The sequence below is a fragment of the Pieris napi genome, chromosome 19 (genome assembly GCF_905475465.1).
Source record: "Pieris napi chromosome 19, ilPieNapi1.2, whole genome shotgun sequence".
Lineage (NCBI taxonomy): Eukaryota > Metazoa > Arthropoda > Insecta > Lepidoptera > Pieridae > Pieris > Pieris napi.
Genome location: NC_062252.1, coordinates 1,640,274 through 1,659,509, shown reverse-complemented (window position 1 = coordinate 1,659,509; position 19,236 = coordinate 1,640,274). Strand labels below are relative to the sequence as shown.

Genomic DNA, 19,236 nt, shown 5'->3' with positions numbered 1-19,236 from the left:
TTGTACCTGGATTTATTAAGTATTGTAGGTCAACAAAATCTTTGTTTTTAATATATTTATTATTAACTATTAATTACTTAAGATGTCATGAAGAACATGGTGTAATGGTTGCAGCTCCTTACATTGTGTAAAACAAAAAACTTGGCAATTAAAAGAGTGGCAGAGAGTTTATTGCCAGCTCTTCTCTTCTACGCTCTTGATTTGATAACTGGCAGTTAATGTAAAATTAGAAGCATTTAATATGTATATCTTTTTTTGACGTTCATAAGTGTACATTGTGTTACCTATATGAATAAATGATTTTGAAAAAGCTAAAAGTTATTTTAATTGTGTTTATGCTCTTCAAATCGAATTTTATATCATAAATAGCACTATATGAAGCTGATTAGGTGATCATAACTTTCTTTTTTTCATACCTTTGTTTACTTATAGTGGTAAAGTTTTATTTTGAGCTCTCTCAATTATTCTAATAAAACTAAAACTGCGCATTTAACCAACACTGCTTAGCCTCTGAGAGACGTCTTACACTATATTTACAACCCTTACTCTAGTGAAAGTGATTGAATGTAACGGTAAAGTTTCTGAGATCGTACTCTTGCATTGAGATTAACTTAAATGGCCAATATCTTAAAATGAAAAGTTACAATAACTATTAATTTGAAATAAACCAATTTCAGTAGATTTTAAATAATATAAATTTTGTTAAGTTTTGCTGTGAGAATAATTTTAATAAAACCAAATATTACCGATTTAAATATACTTTGTAATTATTTATTTACAATTTTTTTAATGGTGATTCAGACATGAATTTTTGGCCCCAGTCACTAAAACCCTTAGGTTAAGACCTTACCGTGACATCCAAGTAGAGTTTCGCTTAATCCGGTGGCCGATGAAGATTATCACTTTCACTTTCTTTCACACACACAGACTTTTCATCGGAGACAACTTTTGTCTCCTTTTCACAAACAGACTTATTATCAGAGACAACTTTTGTTTCCTTTACACACACTGGTTTTTCTTCCGATACTGTCTTCTGCACACTTTCCGATTTAGTATCAGTTTTCACATTTATATAGTTTTTAACATCTTTTTCTTTAGCATCTCTCGACTTATCTGTTCTATCCTTAGATTCTTTATGTTTGTCGTGTCTTCTTTCCGAGCTTCGGTGCCTATGTTCTCTTTCTCTTCTGTCTGATTTATGAGATTTATGCTTTGAGTGTCTTCTATGATGATCATGAGACCTATCTTTTTCTACTCTATCAGATTTCTCGGACCGCTCTCTCTTGTCTCTTTCAGATCTTTCTGGTTTTTCTCTATCTTTTCTATCTGATCTGTCTCTTGTTCGGTCTCGTTCTGATTTATGATCAGATTTAACATCTTTCTCTTTCACTTCAAGCTTATCTATAGCTTCAGATTTTTCCTTGGCATGGTTAAGCTTGTCGGTTTGATCTCGGTCTAACCGCAACACTGGTTTAACAGAACATGCATTCCCAACCATATTTCTCTCTCGCATTTTCTTTTCTGGAGTTTTCATTTCAACCTTTTCGTATTTAAGATCAGCAACTTTTTTATCTGTTCTAACATCATTTTTTTCCGTGTTTTTGTCTGCCTTATCGTTCGACCGATCAGTCTTATCACTTGCTCTTTCCGATTTTTCACTTGATCTTTGTGATTTCTCACACTTATGTTTATCAGAATCTTTATGTCTGTGTCTATCTTTTTCAGTCTTTTCGGATCGATCATGTTTGTCTGACCGTTTCTCATTTTTGTCTTTATCTAGGCTTTTTCTACTCTCTGATATCTTTAATTCGGACTTTTCTTTAAATTTAGCACTAAGTGCTCTCATTTCTATTACCCCACTCTTGTGATTGGAGGTTTTACTGGATTCTGGAAACAAAAGACAGTTTTAAAAATAGAAGTAAAGTCATTAGAGTTTGTATGAAACTGTAGATTTTTAAATCTATAAATAGGGATTTTAAAAGTTAGGAAATTCTTTTTTTTTCTTATATATGAGTACACCAACCTGAATTATTAACTATTGGTGCATCGGGTGGTAACCTCTCGTCAGCTGGAGAGGACGCCTCTGAAGATGGGTAATACTGCTTAAGACGTAGGTGCCAGGCTGTAAACGTATTATAATAATTATGCATATCTTTATATATATAATTCTTCTGTGAGTGTGTATGTCACTCAACTTCTCTTAAACGACTGGACCGATTTTGATGAAATTTTTTGTGTGTGTTCAAGGGGATCTGGGAATGGTTTAGATTCACCAATCAGCCCGGCAAGTGGCGCTGCAGTCGGTACTTTCATACTTTAATATCCTAATAGCTTGAAATATCATGCAGGACAACTGTCTGTGGGGTCCACTAGTAGATATATATCTATTTGGAAATTTATAGTCAACCGTAAAGCATATTGTAAAGTACGCAAAGCATTAGTAGATTTATAATATAAAAGTAATTTGTGATACAAAAGCGTTCAAACTATTTTAAACGTTAGTTTAAAATTATACAATTCAATAATAATTACAACTTATATAAATAGAACATAAAATCATAAAAAAGTTAATTGAAAATGGTGTTCTTCTTACCAATAGAAGTAACAGCTGACACAGTCCGGAACTGATGTATAATATTTCTTGGTAAAAAGTAGATATCATCAGAGCTCAGAGGAAGACGGGAATACCTAACTCCTTCTCTTCTTAGTTGGTTGAGTTTCGCTTCTTCTAGCCTGGAAAATATTTAAAACACCGTTTAGTACAATATTTCTGTGGTTTAAAGTGAGTGTAAATTACCATTAACCAAAATTAGTTGCTTACTGCATTGCTACTTAAACTATCACTGAAAGTTACTTCATTGAAGCGCGACATAAACTTGGGTATACTGACTACCAAACACACACACGCATTGGCAACGCGCACCCATCAATTACCCGATAGCTGTAAATCTTGCTTAACCTTGCTACTAACCACGTTACGTAACGGGTACCCATCACATTCCCGATTCCAAGATTTGCTTACCCTAACTATACTCACCAAGTGACACACTGCGAAATGGGCGGCTCGTACAAATCAAGTTGCAGGAGTTGCACTAATTTGTTGAAGTCTGCCGCGTGAAAAGCCACCACGTCCTTCGTTATTCTGCCGCGGTCTTGCTCATCACCGCAATGGATCGCTTTTAGTACACCTGCAGAAGAAAAAATTTTTTTAAATTATATCATTAAATTAAAGTCATTATGTAGAAATTACGAGCTCCTTCAACTAATCATACAAGGCAAAGTGGCAGGGAGAAGGAGACCTGGTCACAGACGCACGTCTTGGTGGAAGAATCTTAGACAATGCTTTGGTCAAAGCACCAAATCATTGTTGTTTCAATTGTGTTGTTATAAAATGAAACTAAACAACTTCGTACTTTTGAATTGTTAAAAAAACTGATTTATGAGAATACTTCTACAACGCGATTTCCGATTTAACCTATAACGCGGTAGACCGAGGCATTACTGTGCTAATTATATTGTAAAATTTTGTTTTTGTAATTTCATTCAACTCAAAAATAATAAGTCCAATTCAAAAATTATTTCTCCATTAGAATTTTCCATCTATACATACCGACAGCAGCAGTGGTGATGCGATCGAGGCCGTGTCCCACATGATCTGCGTGTGCGCGGGTTCTATCTTCGAAGAGAAATTCACGAGCCTCGCTGTACCTTGGAAGGTATTGGAGATTCCGAAGCTCATTTATACCAGTACTGGAAAGTAAATAGATTTGTAGGTAAATTATAATATAACATATTTTGAATACATTAAAAATCGCTACAACCTCCTCCTGTGTTTTGAAAAAAATAATTTGAAACCATATATTGTGTTCATGGACTTTATTAATATTATACTTTGCTTCCTTCGAAATATTCTTGAAGTCTTTCCATAACAAAAACTTTGTAAGAAAATCCTTTAAATTGTCTAAAGAATCTCCTATAAAACTTCCTTTCCATATCGTATACCTCTGTGTAACTCGGTGTCGTAATTATCATTGTTAATTTATTTATATTACTTTTTGTTCTTGCTTGTCTTTATAATGTTAAGTTTAATTTATTTTCATATATTTTTGTATTTTAATTTGAACATTCTTCGACTTCGAACAATTATTTCAATTATTTTCCAGTAACCTGGAAGAGATCACGGAGTAGCGATAACTCATTCTGATGCACCATGATTTTTTATTTTTTTAATTCTTATAATAAATAAAGTTGTAAATAAAATAAATTAAGATCGAAAGAATTATTTTTTTAACATATTATGTCTCTTACCGTCTCTTCTTGATAGGACTCTTTCCCAATTCAGCAGTAGGTACAAGTTGCTCCCCAGGTCTTATCCACAAAATGGGACCATCGTTCGATTCCTGGGGCTCCATTTCTACAGCGGCCATTGGACCCCACGGCATGGTCTGTAAAAGGGTTATTAAATTGATTTTATCTAAATATATAAAACAAAGTCGTGTTAGTTACACCACTTATAACTCAAGATAGGCTGGACCGATGTTAGTTAACTCTTTTTTGGTGGATTCTTCTATGCTCCGAAAGAATAAGTAATAAATTAATTTTACGAATGCAAACAGCATGTGGTGCCATCTGTTGATAAAACTACACACTAATTAAACTTATCGCACAGATTAACAAAATACATATTTTTTTTTTTAAATAAAAAACGTGAAAAATTGCACGGATAAAGCTAAAAACAAGTTTTCTTTCGCTGTAATTGTAAACGCAAACAGTTTCTGTGGGGTAGTATAGCAAAATATACCATATGTTGGTATGTAGCTACTCAAAAGGTAAGCTAAGTAAAATCATATTAAGGCGGAACGAAGTTCGCGGAGGCAGCAGCAGAATTAATTAATGGAAATTATAATGATTTCATACCACTTTATTGGATAAAAGTAACAGGCATGGAAGAGAAATTATAACACTAAAACCCAAAATAAGAATTATGCATACATTTTGATAATTGTATTAATTGGGAATAAAAACCCAAGTTTTAAAAATTTTTGGTTGGTCTTTATTTCAGATAAAAGTTTCAAATATGCTCACAAAAATTATACAAATATGAACAGCCTGATAAAATAGTCTAATTTCATTGTTTAGCCTAAAGTACTCTCTTATATTCTCAGTGAAAATACAATTTAACAGAAACAGACAAAAGATTACTTTAGTTAAAAAAATCCATTTGACTGATTTAGTCTTCATAAAAAATGGGGGGAAAATTTTACTTTACAGTGAAGGGACTATGCTATTAGTATTATTAATAGGAGTATATTTTCAGCAGTTTCAGTATTCAAATAATAATGTAATGTTCAGTTATTAATTTCAAAGGCAAATTGACAAAACATTAGGAGTCTAATATTTCAATAGCAACACAAATATTCTTTACTCACCAAATTAAGAAACGGACACTCGCCCAGCATTTCCAGCATGTCAGGGAAGTACCCCCCAACTTCTTCATGGACTGTTCCTACGAGGGAGATCTGATGCAGAGGACCACTCCGGAATGTGCCCGCTAGATATGATTGTTGGACCTGGAATGTCAAAATAGTTATGAACTAACTTTTTCCCCTAGTTTTACGGGTACAGTGTAACCTCTTTATAACGAATTTCAAGGGACCGGGCAAATTTTGTCGTTATAGAGAGTTTTTGTTATAGGAAGGGAAGAATAAATGTATGGGTATTGGGTTAAACAAAATAAATTTTACTAATTTTTATACGTTATTGAGAGATTTTGGTTATAACGAATATCGTTATAAAGAGTTTAGACTGTAATTCATAAAAACAGTCAAACTAATTGCGTTAGTTTGACTGTTTTTATTATTAGTTTTATTAATTCAATTAATTACACATCTTTGAGGAATTTCTCAAGAACATTTCAAAAAATTTGAAGAATAATACTTGTCTTTTTTACACCATGTGCTATATTATATATCAATACATTTTATTTTTTATTTTTATTGTAATTTGTAATACTAACCTGTTGATAATACCGACTAATTGTAGTGGTTTCTATATCTGATGCTCTTGCTAACACTCCGGCCTTTACAGTGAGTGAGGGATATTGGTCCGAGAGATATTTTAAGAGACAAGGCAATCTCCCTGCAGCACCTCGAACTACTCCACATACAAAATGCGCCCAGCCTTCACTGTCTTCTGAGAATACTAGCTGAAATTTAAAATTAAATTTTTAGACTAAACAGCTATTAACTACTTAATATTAGAAGTACAAATTATTTGGTAAAATAAACAAAAACAAGATTAAATTATATCTCGTGATATACTGTAGAAAAATTACAGATAAGTTTTACCCTACAAGTAATCAGAAATTGTAGAAATAACTTTTATTTGACAGTTTTTGAGACATTTTATTTGTCAATACAAACTAAAAACCAAGGCAAACCGCCAAATTAGGAAACAATAATTTATTTCGATATATTCTTTATCGCATAATATATTGTGAATTTACAATGTTAGGGTGAAGTATATAAGTTCAAGTATTACGTCACGCAATGTTTGGAGATTATTGCCCCCCCCCCCCCCCATATAACGCGCCGTAACGTGTTTCTGTACCCCAGTATAGTAAAACGTTTCGTGACCACCTAGTAACTCTTTATATATAAAAGTTACTATTATGTGGTGTAAAGTACTGGAAAGTCGAAAGTAATATGAACAATAACGCGTAATTCAATCCCCGCATCGTAACGTTTTTAAAAGCCCCCCCCCCCCCCCCAAAATTCGTTACGTAATACTTGAACGCTCCCTAAGTTACTAACCTTAAGAAATTCCTTAGCTAATGCCTCCTGCTGTACTGGTCCCAGCATATCAACATCATTCTGATGTAAGTAAACGACACTAGCGCCCCCATTCGGATGTGTTTCGACACGCATAAGTCTGATAAAATATTTAAAAGACAATGTTATATCTACGTATTAACTTACGGGAGTAGAGAATACCTGTCAACAAATATATACATACTGATATACATATGCATCCTTTAAAAAATATTCATATCACTACTGAAACAATTTTGATGAAATTTCCATAAATTAGAAAATGCCTGATTTAATTAAGAATAATTCAAAACATAATTTTACCGGGTATCATGATAGATACTTTACTTTTGGAAAAAATGTACTATTCAATAAACAATTAATTGCGTGAGACACTGTAGTTGATATAAATTTAATAAAGTATGATATGATATGTACGATACAAATAATTTAAGAATTGACCAAATCCTATTATGACTAATGTAAAATTGTGTGTGGCAGAATATGCGAATTGTACCACCTTACAAATTTTTGTACCATATTCTTGCAATAAATATATTATTATTATTACACGTTTGTCCCTATAAATTCTAGAAATCTGTTGGTGATTAGCTATGGGAGTAGTGTGTTTAAAAACATTGAAAGGGCCTTATACCCTTAAATAGGGGATCCTTAATAAGGATCAAATGATTATTTATTTAATATGATAAACTTTTTTATTAAAATTAAATTAACTCACCGATGATACTTCAAATCTTTAAGGTCCAAGCTCAAAGCTAAGGGTCCCCAAGTGGGAGCAGTTCTCTCTCTTCGACACTGAACACCAATAGAGCAACGTTTAACACGCGCTCGACGCCTGCATTGTTGACAAGAGTGGCGAGAAGAGTGAGATCTGAGAAATATAAACTTATTTGTATGTTGGGATATCAAAGGTGGCTTAATCTGCAGTTAAAAGTGATTCTTAGGCCTAACACCCGAACCCAATAACCTATCTCAATCTATTTTTGACCATCTGATAGTAATCTTAATCCAAATGTTGTAAGTAGTGTGCCAATAACCAATCGACGGATTGTAATAGCCATCTGTCGATAGCTATCCATGGGAGGTCGTATCGGTGTCTGTGGATAGACCTTTGTATGAAAATGACACTTGACGAAAGCTCGATTTCAACAGTTAATTATTTTAACAGATTTTAACTTACACCAGTTTTTTTAATTAAAAATTATTAAAAAAATGTGTGTTTTTATGTTTTAAACATACAAATGTATATCATAATGAAATTTCTACGGTTTTATTTACTTTATTTGGTTTACATTGATTATCAAATATGAGTCTAAACTCGGTAAAATGGATCGACAAAGAGTATTTTATCCGTCGCCAAAAATGGATTGTCTTCGTAGGGTTTGGTTATTGGGATGCAGATAGGAGACCGTTCGACTGTCACGGTCTGATTGAAAACAATCTGAGATTGTGGATTAATTATTGGGTTCGGGCGTTAATGGTCTAGGCTTACCGCTAAGTATGTCGCATATTATTTTGAGTCATAATGATTTGTATCTTAAGTCGTAGAAGACACTATTAGTTTTATTTATACGAAAGGACTTTTTTTTTGTAAAGTACTAAAGAAAGGTTTAGATCCATTGAGCTTGTCTAGTGCTAAATTTATGCCAACTTTCAGAAACAAATATAACATACAGGTTATATTGACCAAAGGTCCCGGCTGAATTCTATTGTATTAGGTTCTTAATAACAACGTCATCGGTTTTTACGACCAAATATGAGTAGTCCCTTCGATCTCCTTATAACAGATTTTGACTGTATATACCTTATGTACTTTTCCATATAAATTTCCAAGTAAATATTATGAGTAAGTTAAAAAAAACAAAAGAAATTTAAATCTCTTACCTCTCCTTCTCCCGCTCACGTTCCTTCTCCTTACTATCCCTTTCCACTTTTACTTTCTCCATCTCCATTTTCACTCTATTAACAAACATTTGTGGTGACGTTGATCTTTCTTGTTTTATTTTAAACGGCAACACCAAATTTCCATAACATGGCAATTCTCTTCTTGATGACTGGAATTTGATAGCTTTCAGTGATAAGTTGAAATGAGTAGATAGCCGTCTTGAGCTTCCTTCTAATAAGACATTTGCTTGAGTAACTTTAGGATATTTGTATTTTGACATTGCGTGTTGGAAATGTGTGTTGATTATTCTCAGCTGTCTTGATACTGAAGAATATATCCTTTTGGTTGTAGCATCGTGTGGAATTGTATTTGATAACTGTGTTTGCTTCCACGATGCATTAATACCTCCAATACAGTCTAGCAATGGTTGTGTGACATCAAGGTTCGTCCTGTTGAATAGTAGGGGATTTTTCATTGGTGGTGTCTTGTGAAAGATGTGCATGGTGAGTATTGACGTATCCCCAAATCCACCTGAATCGAAAACTGGCCATATCTTGCTTTGTTTCGCCGGTCGTGTATTTTCGCCCCAAACACATAGTTCTTTTGAATCGTCGCTAAGTTTGCGTTTCCTCTCTGTAACCAATAAATACTTTTATGAGCACATATTATAATCTAATAGGATTACTAGTACTGCGCAATTTTTCACATAACTTTTACAACTTCCACACTTGAGATACATGAATAAAACAAATGAAGTACTTAGAAGACAAGGGTCAAATTGATGATGAAAAAATACATATTTTTAAGTACTAACATACTTTAAGCACTGTAATAAACTTTTTTAAAATCAAATCCAAACAAAAAAGGTATGTTGGTAAAGTTGCAACTTAAAGATGTTTAATTGATTGCATAAAGTTCAAGTCAAACTAACTGAGCATCCAATATATGAGTGTTGTGAATGTGTGAAATTGAAATGTTTTAAAATAAATATTTATGAAATACACAAAACAAAGGATATCACATACATTTATTATAGCAACTTTTCTTTTATTCCATCACTGTGGAAAGATTTTTATCAATAAATTCTTCCCTTCTCTGCTCAACAATTACTTTCTACTTTTGAAAACCAAAGATAGGATGGATAAGATGTTTGTTGGCTTCAGAGAATTTGAACCTTGTTTTCAATTTGGTACTTGGCAAAACTATTTATTTTAGTCAAAATAAATCATAGTTGATTAATTAAATTTCTTAAATATTACTGGGAACAGGTAGTCTGCTGTTTTTACCTATTTATCCAGGTCAACTAAAGCAGTTAATAGAAATTACTATTTTGAAGAGTAGTATTACTTTACAGACACCAGGAATTTAAATAATTTAAATGAAGGAAAATATTTTTGTAAATATAATTGATATGACATTTCTCAGTCACTAGGATTTCTCTAAAAATAACACTTTTTCTTCTGGATTTACAGTTGTTACAACAATAAGTTATATTATTATATAATGTTATATATTTCTTACTTTAATATTGTTATTTCAAGATTCTTATTGAAATTAAAACATTGTATCTTTGCAGTAAAACATTTTATTACAATGTTAAACTATTGTGTACCTATACATCCTATTTTATGAATTTTCTTTGTCTTGCCATTTATCCATATTTTAATTCCTGTTCTGGATTACTTTTATTACTACACGATTTTAAAGTAGATAAAAACACAATTTTACAACTCAAACTTCTGTGTGAACATACAAAAACTTACTTGTTACTTATTAGTTTACAAGAAATTTCAAAACCTTAGCTTTAAATAAATAAATACTTTATTGATATAAAAATTCATATATTTCTAGTGTCCACACAAGGGAGTCCCTGTGTACCATGGTACATGTTTTTTTAATGCTACAGCAAAGTCTTATAAGGCATCAAGTATGTGTGAATGGCGCATGCACATATATTTGATAGTGTAGCTGAGGGTTGCTATGGTAGTGCGCTGTGTCTATGTCAGTTTTTGGAATATAAAAGTCATGCCAAGATATGTAGTAAGGCCTCTGTAGATTCGAAATCCAATTTGGATATCGTAATTTTTTAGTGATTTACGAGATTGGGAAATAAATGCAACGAAGCTTGGCCAAGCAAAAATTCCTTTTAATTTTGTTAAAGAATATATATCCAGGTGATATATGTGTTACTCATGTTAATGCTTAATACACAAGGAAAAAGTCTCCTAACAATGCGATTTCATTTAACATTTAATAACATGACGAAAGAAGTATAGAAAAGAACATGCTTTAGCTTGTTACTTATGATTCATTGAGAAGCTACTCTGGGAATAAACTTCACTAGTAATATATTGTCTTTATATATAACTATTAAACATAACTATCACACTGACACACTAATAATTTTTAGTAGTGAACTAAAAATCTCTTTGTAATGCAGAAATTTATGGTCAGAAGTACAATTCTTAGTAAAAAATTAAATACCCAATTGGGTGAAATAGAGAATAGAAAGTAGATTCTTAAAACAAGGTCACTAGCAATGACTCAATTGTGAGCACCAGGATTATACTATATGGATTACTTCAAGAAGATATCAAGATAAACCAATAATACATATTATATTAAAAACCCCGTAAAATGCATGAATTGTTTATAAACAGCTTTGACCTCCATCACAGTGATGTAACTTGTAAGATAGGTTAACAGTTTTCCCACCAAAATAACGCATAGGTGCTTAGCATGCCTTAAATACTCATGGAAAGCCCAGAAGTCTTTATTTATCTAAAAACCATGTTAATTTAACAACCCATACCTTTGAAATCTCTAGATGTTGCATGTTTCAAATTAGTTGGCACACTTTGATCATTGCCTAATTTTGATAGTTTTCGACAACCCTGACTTGATCGTCGGCGTTTAATACCTTCACCGGCATCTGCTCCAGCCTTTTCACCGTTAGTGTATTCACTACAGTCATGATTTCCACTAACTTTTACATGGGATTGTAATGAATCTTTCGACGCCATTGTTCACACGAAATGGTGAAACCGCGACACAAGGCACAATTCGTCAATGTTACATTAATAATACTAATAAAATCGATATCACTTCAATAGATACATGTAAAAGACGACGAAACAGATTGGAAACACTTTCCTGATGAATAAAAAACAAATTGAGACGCCATTTACTTGGCTGCCTTGGACTTTTTGTTGGCTTTTGAAGAGTTGCCATACTTTCAGCCATAGTTACCAAGAACTGTAAGTTTTAGTTTTTGAGACTCAACCTTATTTGAAGATAAAAAGTAAAAAAATATATAGATTTATATGTACAATTTAATCTAGGCTTTTCGAGCAAAAAGTTGTTAGTTTCCATGGATGATTTAAATATGTTTGTTCGTTCGTGTGTCTATACTTATTACGTATTATTTAGGGAACTTTCTCGAAAATGTGAACACTGTGATTAGGGAAAGTCTCGATGTTGCCGCAACACATTAAGAATATAATTATTAAAATTTAGATGTAAGTTACTGTTTAAATGTCTCAATAAATAAAAATTATCACGCTAGAAATTTACACACAAATTTTTTTTGCATAACTTTAATTTGAGTAAATTTAGTGTGTATATAGTTTACAGTTTACACTGCCATCTATTTGATCAATCTAGAACTACGAGATATATATCCCCAGCAATAAATATTATTACGCTAGATGTCACTTTACAATGAATGAATGTTACCTGACACTCAATCAATAAGACAAAAAACGTGTTATCGGATTAAAACGCTTTGTATTGTATCAGTGTAAGAATCCTGTATCTACAACTAAATATTCTCAATTTTTAAGTTATTATTTAAACCTCATACGTAATAGATTAGGATTTCAATGTTTGTGTAACGAATTCATTACAACTTACACGTGTGCGATTTTTACGACATTATTAAAATAAAACTGGGCCGGAATCACCTAATATTTAGGTGATTTTAGGTCCCAAAATAATAATTATTTATCATTAATAAAAGCAATTAAAATGAATGATTATACAATTTTATAAGATAATTTCTATACTTTTGTGTTTTAGGAAAAAAAATAATATAAATAACTTGTTTTGTGGGTTTATTCTTTAAAAATTCTCATTTAATTCTTAAATATCTTATTTATTAAAATTATGAAAATATAGATGCCTGGACTATAAACAATAGGTACATATGTACTCATCAATTATTATAATAACATGACAGTTATGTACTATCTAAAGGCCCAAAGAGGCCCAAATTTACAAACAAGCAAACACATACACAGAATGGAGAGGCACCACATGACCGGGGCTCCACAAAGTGGGCCTCAAAAAACGCACGGATCTGTCAATACGTCCACACCAACAAACAATGGGCATATCAACACGTAAACCTTACAAAGCTTGTCTCGTGAAATATTGCGCTCGCGCATATTAGACAAGCGTTAAATACAATTTAATTTATGATCTGTTCTGAGCCCCCCAGGCATGCGATAGCTATTTATTAACGTTTTAAATTCAATAAACTACAATTTTTGATGATTTTTGATTGATTGATCAATTAGTAGTGTGTAGTAAGTACACACATGTATCTTTACCGGAGAGCGAGCTTTTTGTGAAGCGTAATGTTATTACTAATTATACTAATATTAATTATGTAAAATAGTTTTACAATATTTTTAGTTAATTTTTTTTTACGGGACGCCTAAATAGGTCTGTCATCGCAGCCCCTGGACACCCAATTTAGTGGTTGCGTTGCCGGCCTATAAAAAGTACGTACGCAGTACATATATACAGACGTGGTAAATAAATCGGCCTAAACAAACCAAGGAATAGATCCACTTTTTGGTATGATCCACCATAGCTCCTCCGTCCGTGGACCTGGCTGGATGATAGAGGCTGATGATACGGATTTGATAAGTCCCATTTTGTAATAAGATTGATAATTTTCAGGTTATTAAATATTTCAGGGTATTGCAACTGTGGAAGAGTTTCTGCATCTGGTACAGGACAAGACGTTTGAAGGGTTGACGCCTAACCTTCAGTGGAGAGGTACCCAAAGAAGAAGAAGAGTATTAACTTGAATGTTTCATGAAATATCTAACTCGCACCACCGCGTCCCATACAAACGTGGGTAAATAACTTATATTTTATTTATGTAAAAAAAATCATTTAATGAAACGGTTTCAGATAGAGAAGGCGTACAATTAGACGACTCATTGGTCTAGTGGTTAGTACCCCTGACTGCGAATCCATGGGTCCCGGGTTCGATCCCCGGCTGAGACGAACATCGATGTGATGAGCATTTGGTGTTGTGATTAGATCTTGGGTGTTTAAATATGTATTTATATGTCTATCTATCTATTATATGTATGTGTATCCGTTGCCCATAACACAAGCTTCACCAGCTTAACTAAATTGTAGTGTAATTGTTGGTAAATTGGTGTGAATTGTCTTAAAAAAAAAATAATCATAATAATAAAATAATATATAATTACCACTTTCGCACTTATTTACGACCGGAATAATTCCAATCTCACACGAATCTATCAAATTGTTACCTCCCGAAATCCATTTATATGTATATTAAATACAACAAGTATAACCCGCAAATATCAACAAGCTTAAAAGCTTAAAAGCTTAAAAGCCCTCAAAAAGCTGTGTTCACTTGCCTTAGGCCCGTGTGCAACAGTGTACCAGGATCATTAATCGATCCTGAGCTAAAGAAAACAGTTACCAAATATATAATATTAATAACAGTTTATTCATGATAGAAATATTTTCGGCATTTTATTTCTTTATTACAGAAATACATACATTATCCTTACAGACTATGCCAATACGATAATGTCGAGAAAAACATAATCGAAGACAGCATTCAGTAGGCGCAACGTAATGTCAGACTAGAGAAAATAATTATATAACATAATTTATCTTTTATAGAGTACTCTTGGGCCGTGTTCAAGTACACAGGCGCTAATTAAAGATTTAAATTGGCGTCTGGTAGATAGTACCGGTGACCCCAGAGATGGTGCTTTCCTTTCACAACGAATTAGTATCGCAATACAGCGAACAAATGCTGCCAGCATCAAAGGTACACTGCCACAGGGACCAAACTTTTAAATTTGTTTTAATTTTCTTTTTAAATTTTTTAAATATTATCATTACTATGTACATACAGTATTTATATAATCATTGTAAATACAGTCTTTATATTATATATATTACAGCTGTTAATTTATTATATACAAATTACACGAGCCATAGCAATTGAATTACGTAATTTTTTTTATTAGAAACCGAACAGCGAACAAAATGAGCCTTATTTGTATGCATTGCTTAGCGTGACCCTGAAATTTGCCATTTTTTTGTCCGCATTAATATTTAACTTTAGGCATAATAAATAATGGCTACACAAATACTTATCAAACCTAAATGGTTTCGTAATTGTGTTTAATTTATGAAACTTTAGAATTAGAATTACGAGTTTAACAATACTTAACCACGAGTTAAATAAATAATAGATCTAATTGGAACGTAATAGATTGCTTAGGTTCGAACCCAGCACCAATGGACTTATATGCGCATTGTCAGGCACAGGAGGCTGATCAATTACTTGCCTATTAGATTGACAAATGATCATGAAACAGGTATATCTGAGACCCAGGCCTAAAAAGGTTGTAGCGCCATTGGTATATTAGTATATTTGAATCATTCTCGTGCGTTTACTTTCAAATACGCCCTCGGAGGGCTGTAAAAGATAATAGCGTTCATTATTTTAATATCTTACTTTTGTAACTACTACAAATTTAATTTTACCGGAAGTACCAAATTATTGACCAACTTAACACCAAGTTTCACCATTCAAACGCTTTACACACTTATACAGTAACAATGTTACTGCTGGTAACAATTGAATTATTATTATTAAAGAGATTATTATTATTAAAGACCAGAAATTTGATATTATTTTCAGTCCAAAAGTGGCGTTCGTTGCATTAACATAGTAAAAATTGAACATAATTAAATGAAAAGGAGGGCACTGGGCAACTAGCGGCCTTATCGCTTTCGAGCGATCTCTTCCAGGCGACTGTGAAAAATTTTTTATTAAATTAGATAAGGATAGCAAGAATTTATTATCATGACAAAACTAAAACAGGAACAAAAAACATGAAAAATAAAAAGTGCACATGAATCACGAAAATTTAATCAGTCTCACGTCAATTAGTAGTTAGTACGAAAGTTAGGGATACATTGTGGACAGGTAATGTTTGTATAGCAGAAATTTAAAGGAATGTATTAACAGCTTGTCCAAATTTAAAAAAAAAATATTATAAAACGATTATACAATAAGTTTTAGACAGCACGTAAGAGGAATTGGATAGGCCGATACACTCCGAAGAGATTCCAATTATATCCCCACAGATTGGGGTTCCAAAACGTAAGCGTGGCTGTCCCAAGCAAACCTGGCGTGTACATTGTTGAGACAAAGAGAGCCGGTAAGACTTGGGGCGAGGTGAATTACGAGGCTCACGAGAATATAAGTGCGTGCTCCTATTTCACCATGCCTCCTGCTGATAGAGGACAAATCTTTGTTTTTAATTAATTTATTATTATTTATTACTTAAGATGTCATGTGGAACATGGTGTAATGGTTGCAGCTCCTTATAAACGTTGTGTAAAACAAAAAACTTGGCGATTGAAAAGAGTGGCGGAGAGTTTATTGCCAGTTTTTCTTTTCCGTTCTATGCCCTTGATTTGAGAACGTTCGTAAGTGTACATTCACCTACATGAATAAATGATTTTTGACTTTTGACTTTTCAAGACCGAACGCGATGGAGGACTTAATGTGGACAGCCTCTGCCCCATCTACGGGTTATAGAACAATAATAAATTAAGTTATTTAATAAAATTAACAGTTATCCATTAATCTTATGAACCCTTCTAAGAAGAGTAAGTCAAATGCTAGATAACATAAAACAAAAAGTTAAAATGAGTCGAACAGAAATTAGAAAGCATTCGTTTGTTTGTTTGTCTAATATTTATATAGGTCGGCTCGTTTCCTGTTGCGCATACCTGCGTGGAAAATATAAACTCTAGTAAAAATACATAGATATTCATAAATGTTATATTATTCATTTATTAATATACATATATAAAAATAACTTAACTAACATTAATATAACAAAAAGCAATATATTATTATGTATTAAAAGGAGTCACTTTAGGCAAGGTTCTGAAGATACTGGCAGCGTTCCCCGTTTATTGCTATATTAGGTCCTTACATATTATGAAATTGAGGAACAAAAAGTAGTTTTTTTTAAATAGAATATATTTAATTAATTAAAGCATGTACCATTGCTAACTATGCACTTTTGCCATCTTATAGGTAGTTAATTGATCCCTTTACTAAAGAAAACATTCGGACGGAAATCAATAAAATCTTTAAAGGCGGTTACGACTGCCCCATCAGAGTCGTATTTTTTAGCTTGTAAGAAGTTATACAAATTTCGAAAATAATGGTAATATGTTGGAGCAATGGGAGTACGGTGGGTGTGTTTGACATTCCAATGTATTCCATGTATATGTTGTTGTTTATTCGGGAATTGTGTAAAGGGTTATTTTTAGAACAGAGCTAACGGGCAGGAGGCTCACCCGATGCTAAGTAATACCGCCCATAGACACTCAATGCCAGAGGGCTAGCGAGTGCGTTGCCGGTTGCTTTTAATTTGGGTACGATCTTTTCTTGAAGGACCCTAAGTTGAATTGATCCGGAAATACTTAGGTGCCACATAGCGGTAGTGCGCGGCAAGAACTACCTTATAGAACGCTCAGTTGTGGAACGATGGAATCTTCGACTGTTGGAATTTCGTATTCTGCCTCAACGCCTGACGATGAAACTCAGCTGCAGGTATTAGTCTGAACACTCTGCATGGTAAATCTCTACGCTTCCCTACGCAGCGCCAAGGGAAGCTGCTAGGAAAGTGGCTGATCATCGACTGTTCGAACAGCTCTTCGTTGAATACGGTCAAGTGGAAGTGGTACTTCGGAGTTCCCACTCAGGTGAGAACAGGTCTCCATGTGGGGTTACTTTACTAATATTATAAAGAGCAATGATATACATATATGTATTTTTGTAACTCCATATTCATATTTCAAATTACTTTTGTAGGTATACATCAGCTATATTTCCAAAATAAATGCCCTGACGTGCGACACGCTATTTAATATATATTTTTGTATGTATTAAATAGCGTGTCAATTATATAATTATAATTGTTGATTCGAGTGACGAAATAATTATATCTTCCAAGTAATTTTCAAATTTATAGCCAAAAGTTTAAAGTACCACAAAAACAGTTGCAACTTGTTAGCATTGAGAAAAAACAGACACGTGTAGGAGTTAAGTATAAAAAAAATGAATTTATATTGCAAATAGTTACTATATGAATATTTAAAATGGAGCTATATAGTTGGTTTTATAGTATTTTTTACTGACAGTAAAAATAGATTCAAACAGTTCAAGACTCCAACAATAAATAATTAAAAAATGGTAATTACTCAATCAATTGTTGTTTTTGTCTTATTAAGAGCCAGATTTAGAAATATAATAAAACGCAGAATCCGTCATATGAAAAGACCTAAACACAGCACTAGAAGACATATTTGTTAGAGTGTCATATGCCAACCCCAAGCATACTGAGATACACATTAAACTATATAAACGAGATGCCCATAATACCCTAAAAAGTCTGAAGAGAGATTACCCCAGAGGGTACCACACGTTTCCGCTGTCGAGAATCCCCCTCTGGGCGTCCACCGGTATTCGGTGATCGACGCACAGGCTACCCTTCGTATTCTGGGGGGCCAATTTTTAAATGGCCGGCAACGCACTCGCGAGCACTCTGCTATTGAGTGCCCATGGGCGGCGGTATCACTTAACATCAGATCCTTCAATAGGAACGCTCCTGCCCGTTTCTTTGTTCTATAAATAAAATATATCGCAAAATATGTTGCTAAGCGCAAACCTCGAAGACGAATTTGAAAAATTGTTGAAACCTAAAACCAGTTGTTTACCGGAAAAGCGAATTATCTCTATGGGGTAGCATAGAAAATTGTTCCACACATTGGTAAGTACTAAAAAGGTAGGCTAAATAAAAAATCATATTAAGGCGAAACAATAAAGTTCGTGGTTATGTTAGTAATAGCTACGAGTCGTACAAAGCAAAAAGGCAGGAGGCTCGTCTGATGTTAAGCCGCCCATGGACACTCAAACTGCCAGAAGGCTCGCAAGCGCAAGATGAATGGGTTCGGAAATCTTTCAGTGGGTAGCTGGTTCCACACAGTAGTGCGCGGCAGAAATTGCCTTAAGAAACGCTCAGTTGTGGAACGACGGACGTCAAGGTGATACGGATGGTATTTTGTATTCTACCTTGAGTTCCGATGATGAAACTCAGCTGCAGGTATTAGTCTGAACACCTCCTCTGAACACTCTCAATGGTAAATGCG

At 33.3% G+C, this 19,236-nt stretch overlaps 1 protein-coding gene across 2 annotated transcripts; it reads right to left on the bottom strand.

The window, feature by feature from the left end:
* Positions 1 to 440: 440 nt before the first annotated feature.
* LOC125059206 lies at positions 441 to 11,945 on the bottom strand. Of its 2 annotated transcripts, XM_047663517.1 has the most exons (13): positions 11,528 to 11,945; positions 8,715 to 9,348; positions 7,549 to 7,701; positions 6,813 to 6,930; positions 6,017 to 6,205; positions 5,430 to 5,570; positions 4,309 to 4,445; positions 3,611 to 3,750; positions 3,038 to 3,188; positions 2,594 to 2,733; positions 2,024 to 2,122; positions 988 to 1,887; positions 441 to 945 (listed from the first exon to the last, which is right to left on the bottom strand). In XM_047663517.1, exons 1-13 carry the CDS (start codon positions 11,736 to 11,738, stop codon positions 875 to 877), a joined length of 3,084 nt encoding a protein of 1,027 aa, XP_047519473.1. In that variant the 5' UTR covers positions 11,739 to 11,945; the 3' UTR covers positions 441 to 874. The 2 variants fall into 2 exon arrangements, with proteins under 2 accessions (XP_047519473.1, XP_047519472.1); XM_047663516.1 differs by having other exon boundaries at positions 441 to 1,887.
* Positions 11,946 to 19,236: the final 7,291 nt, after the last annotated feature.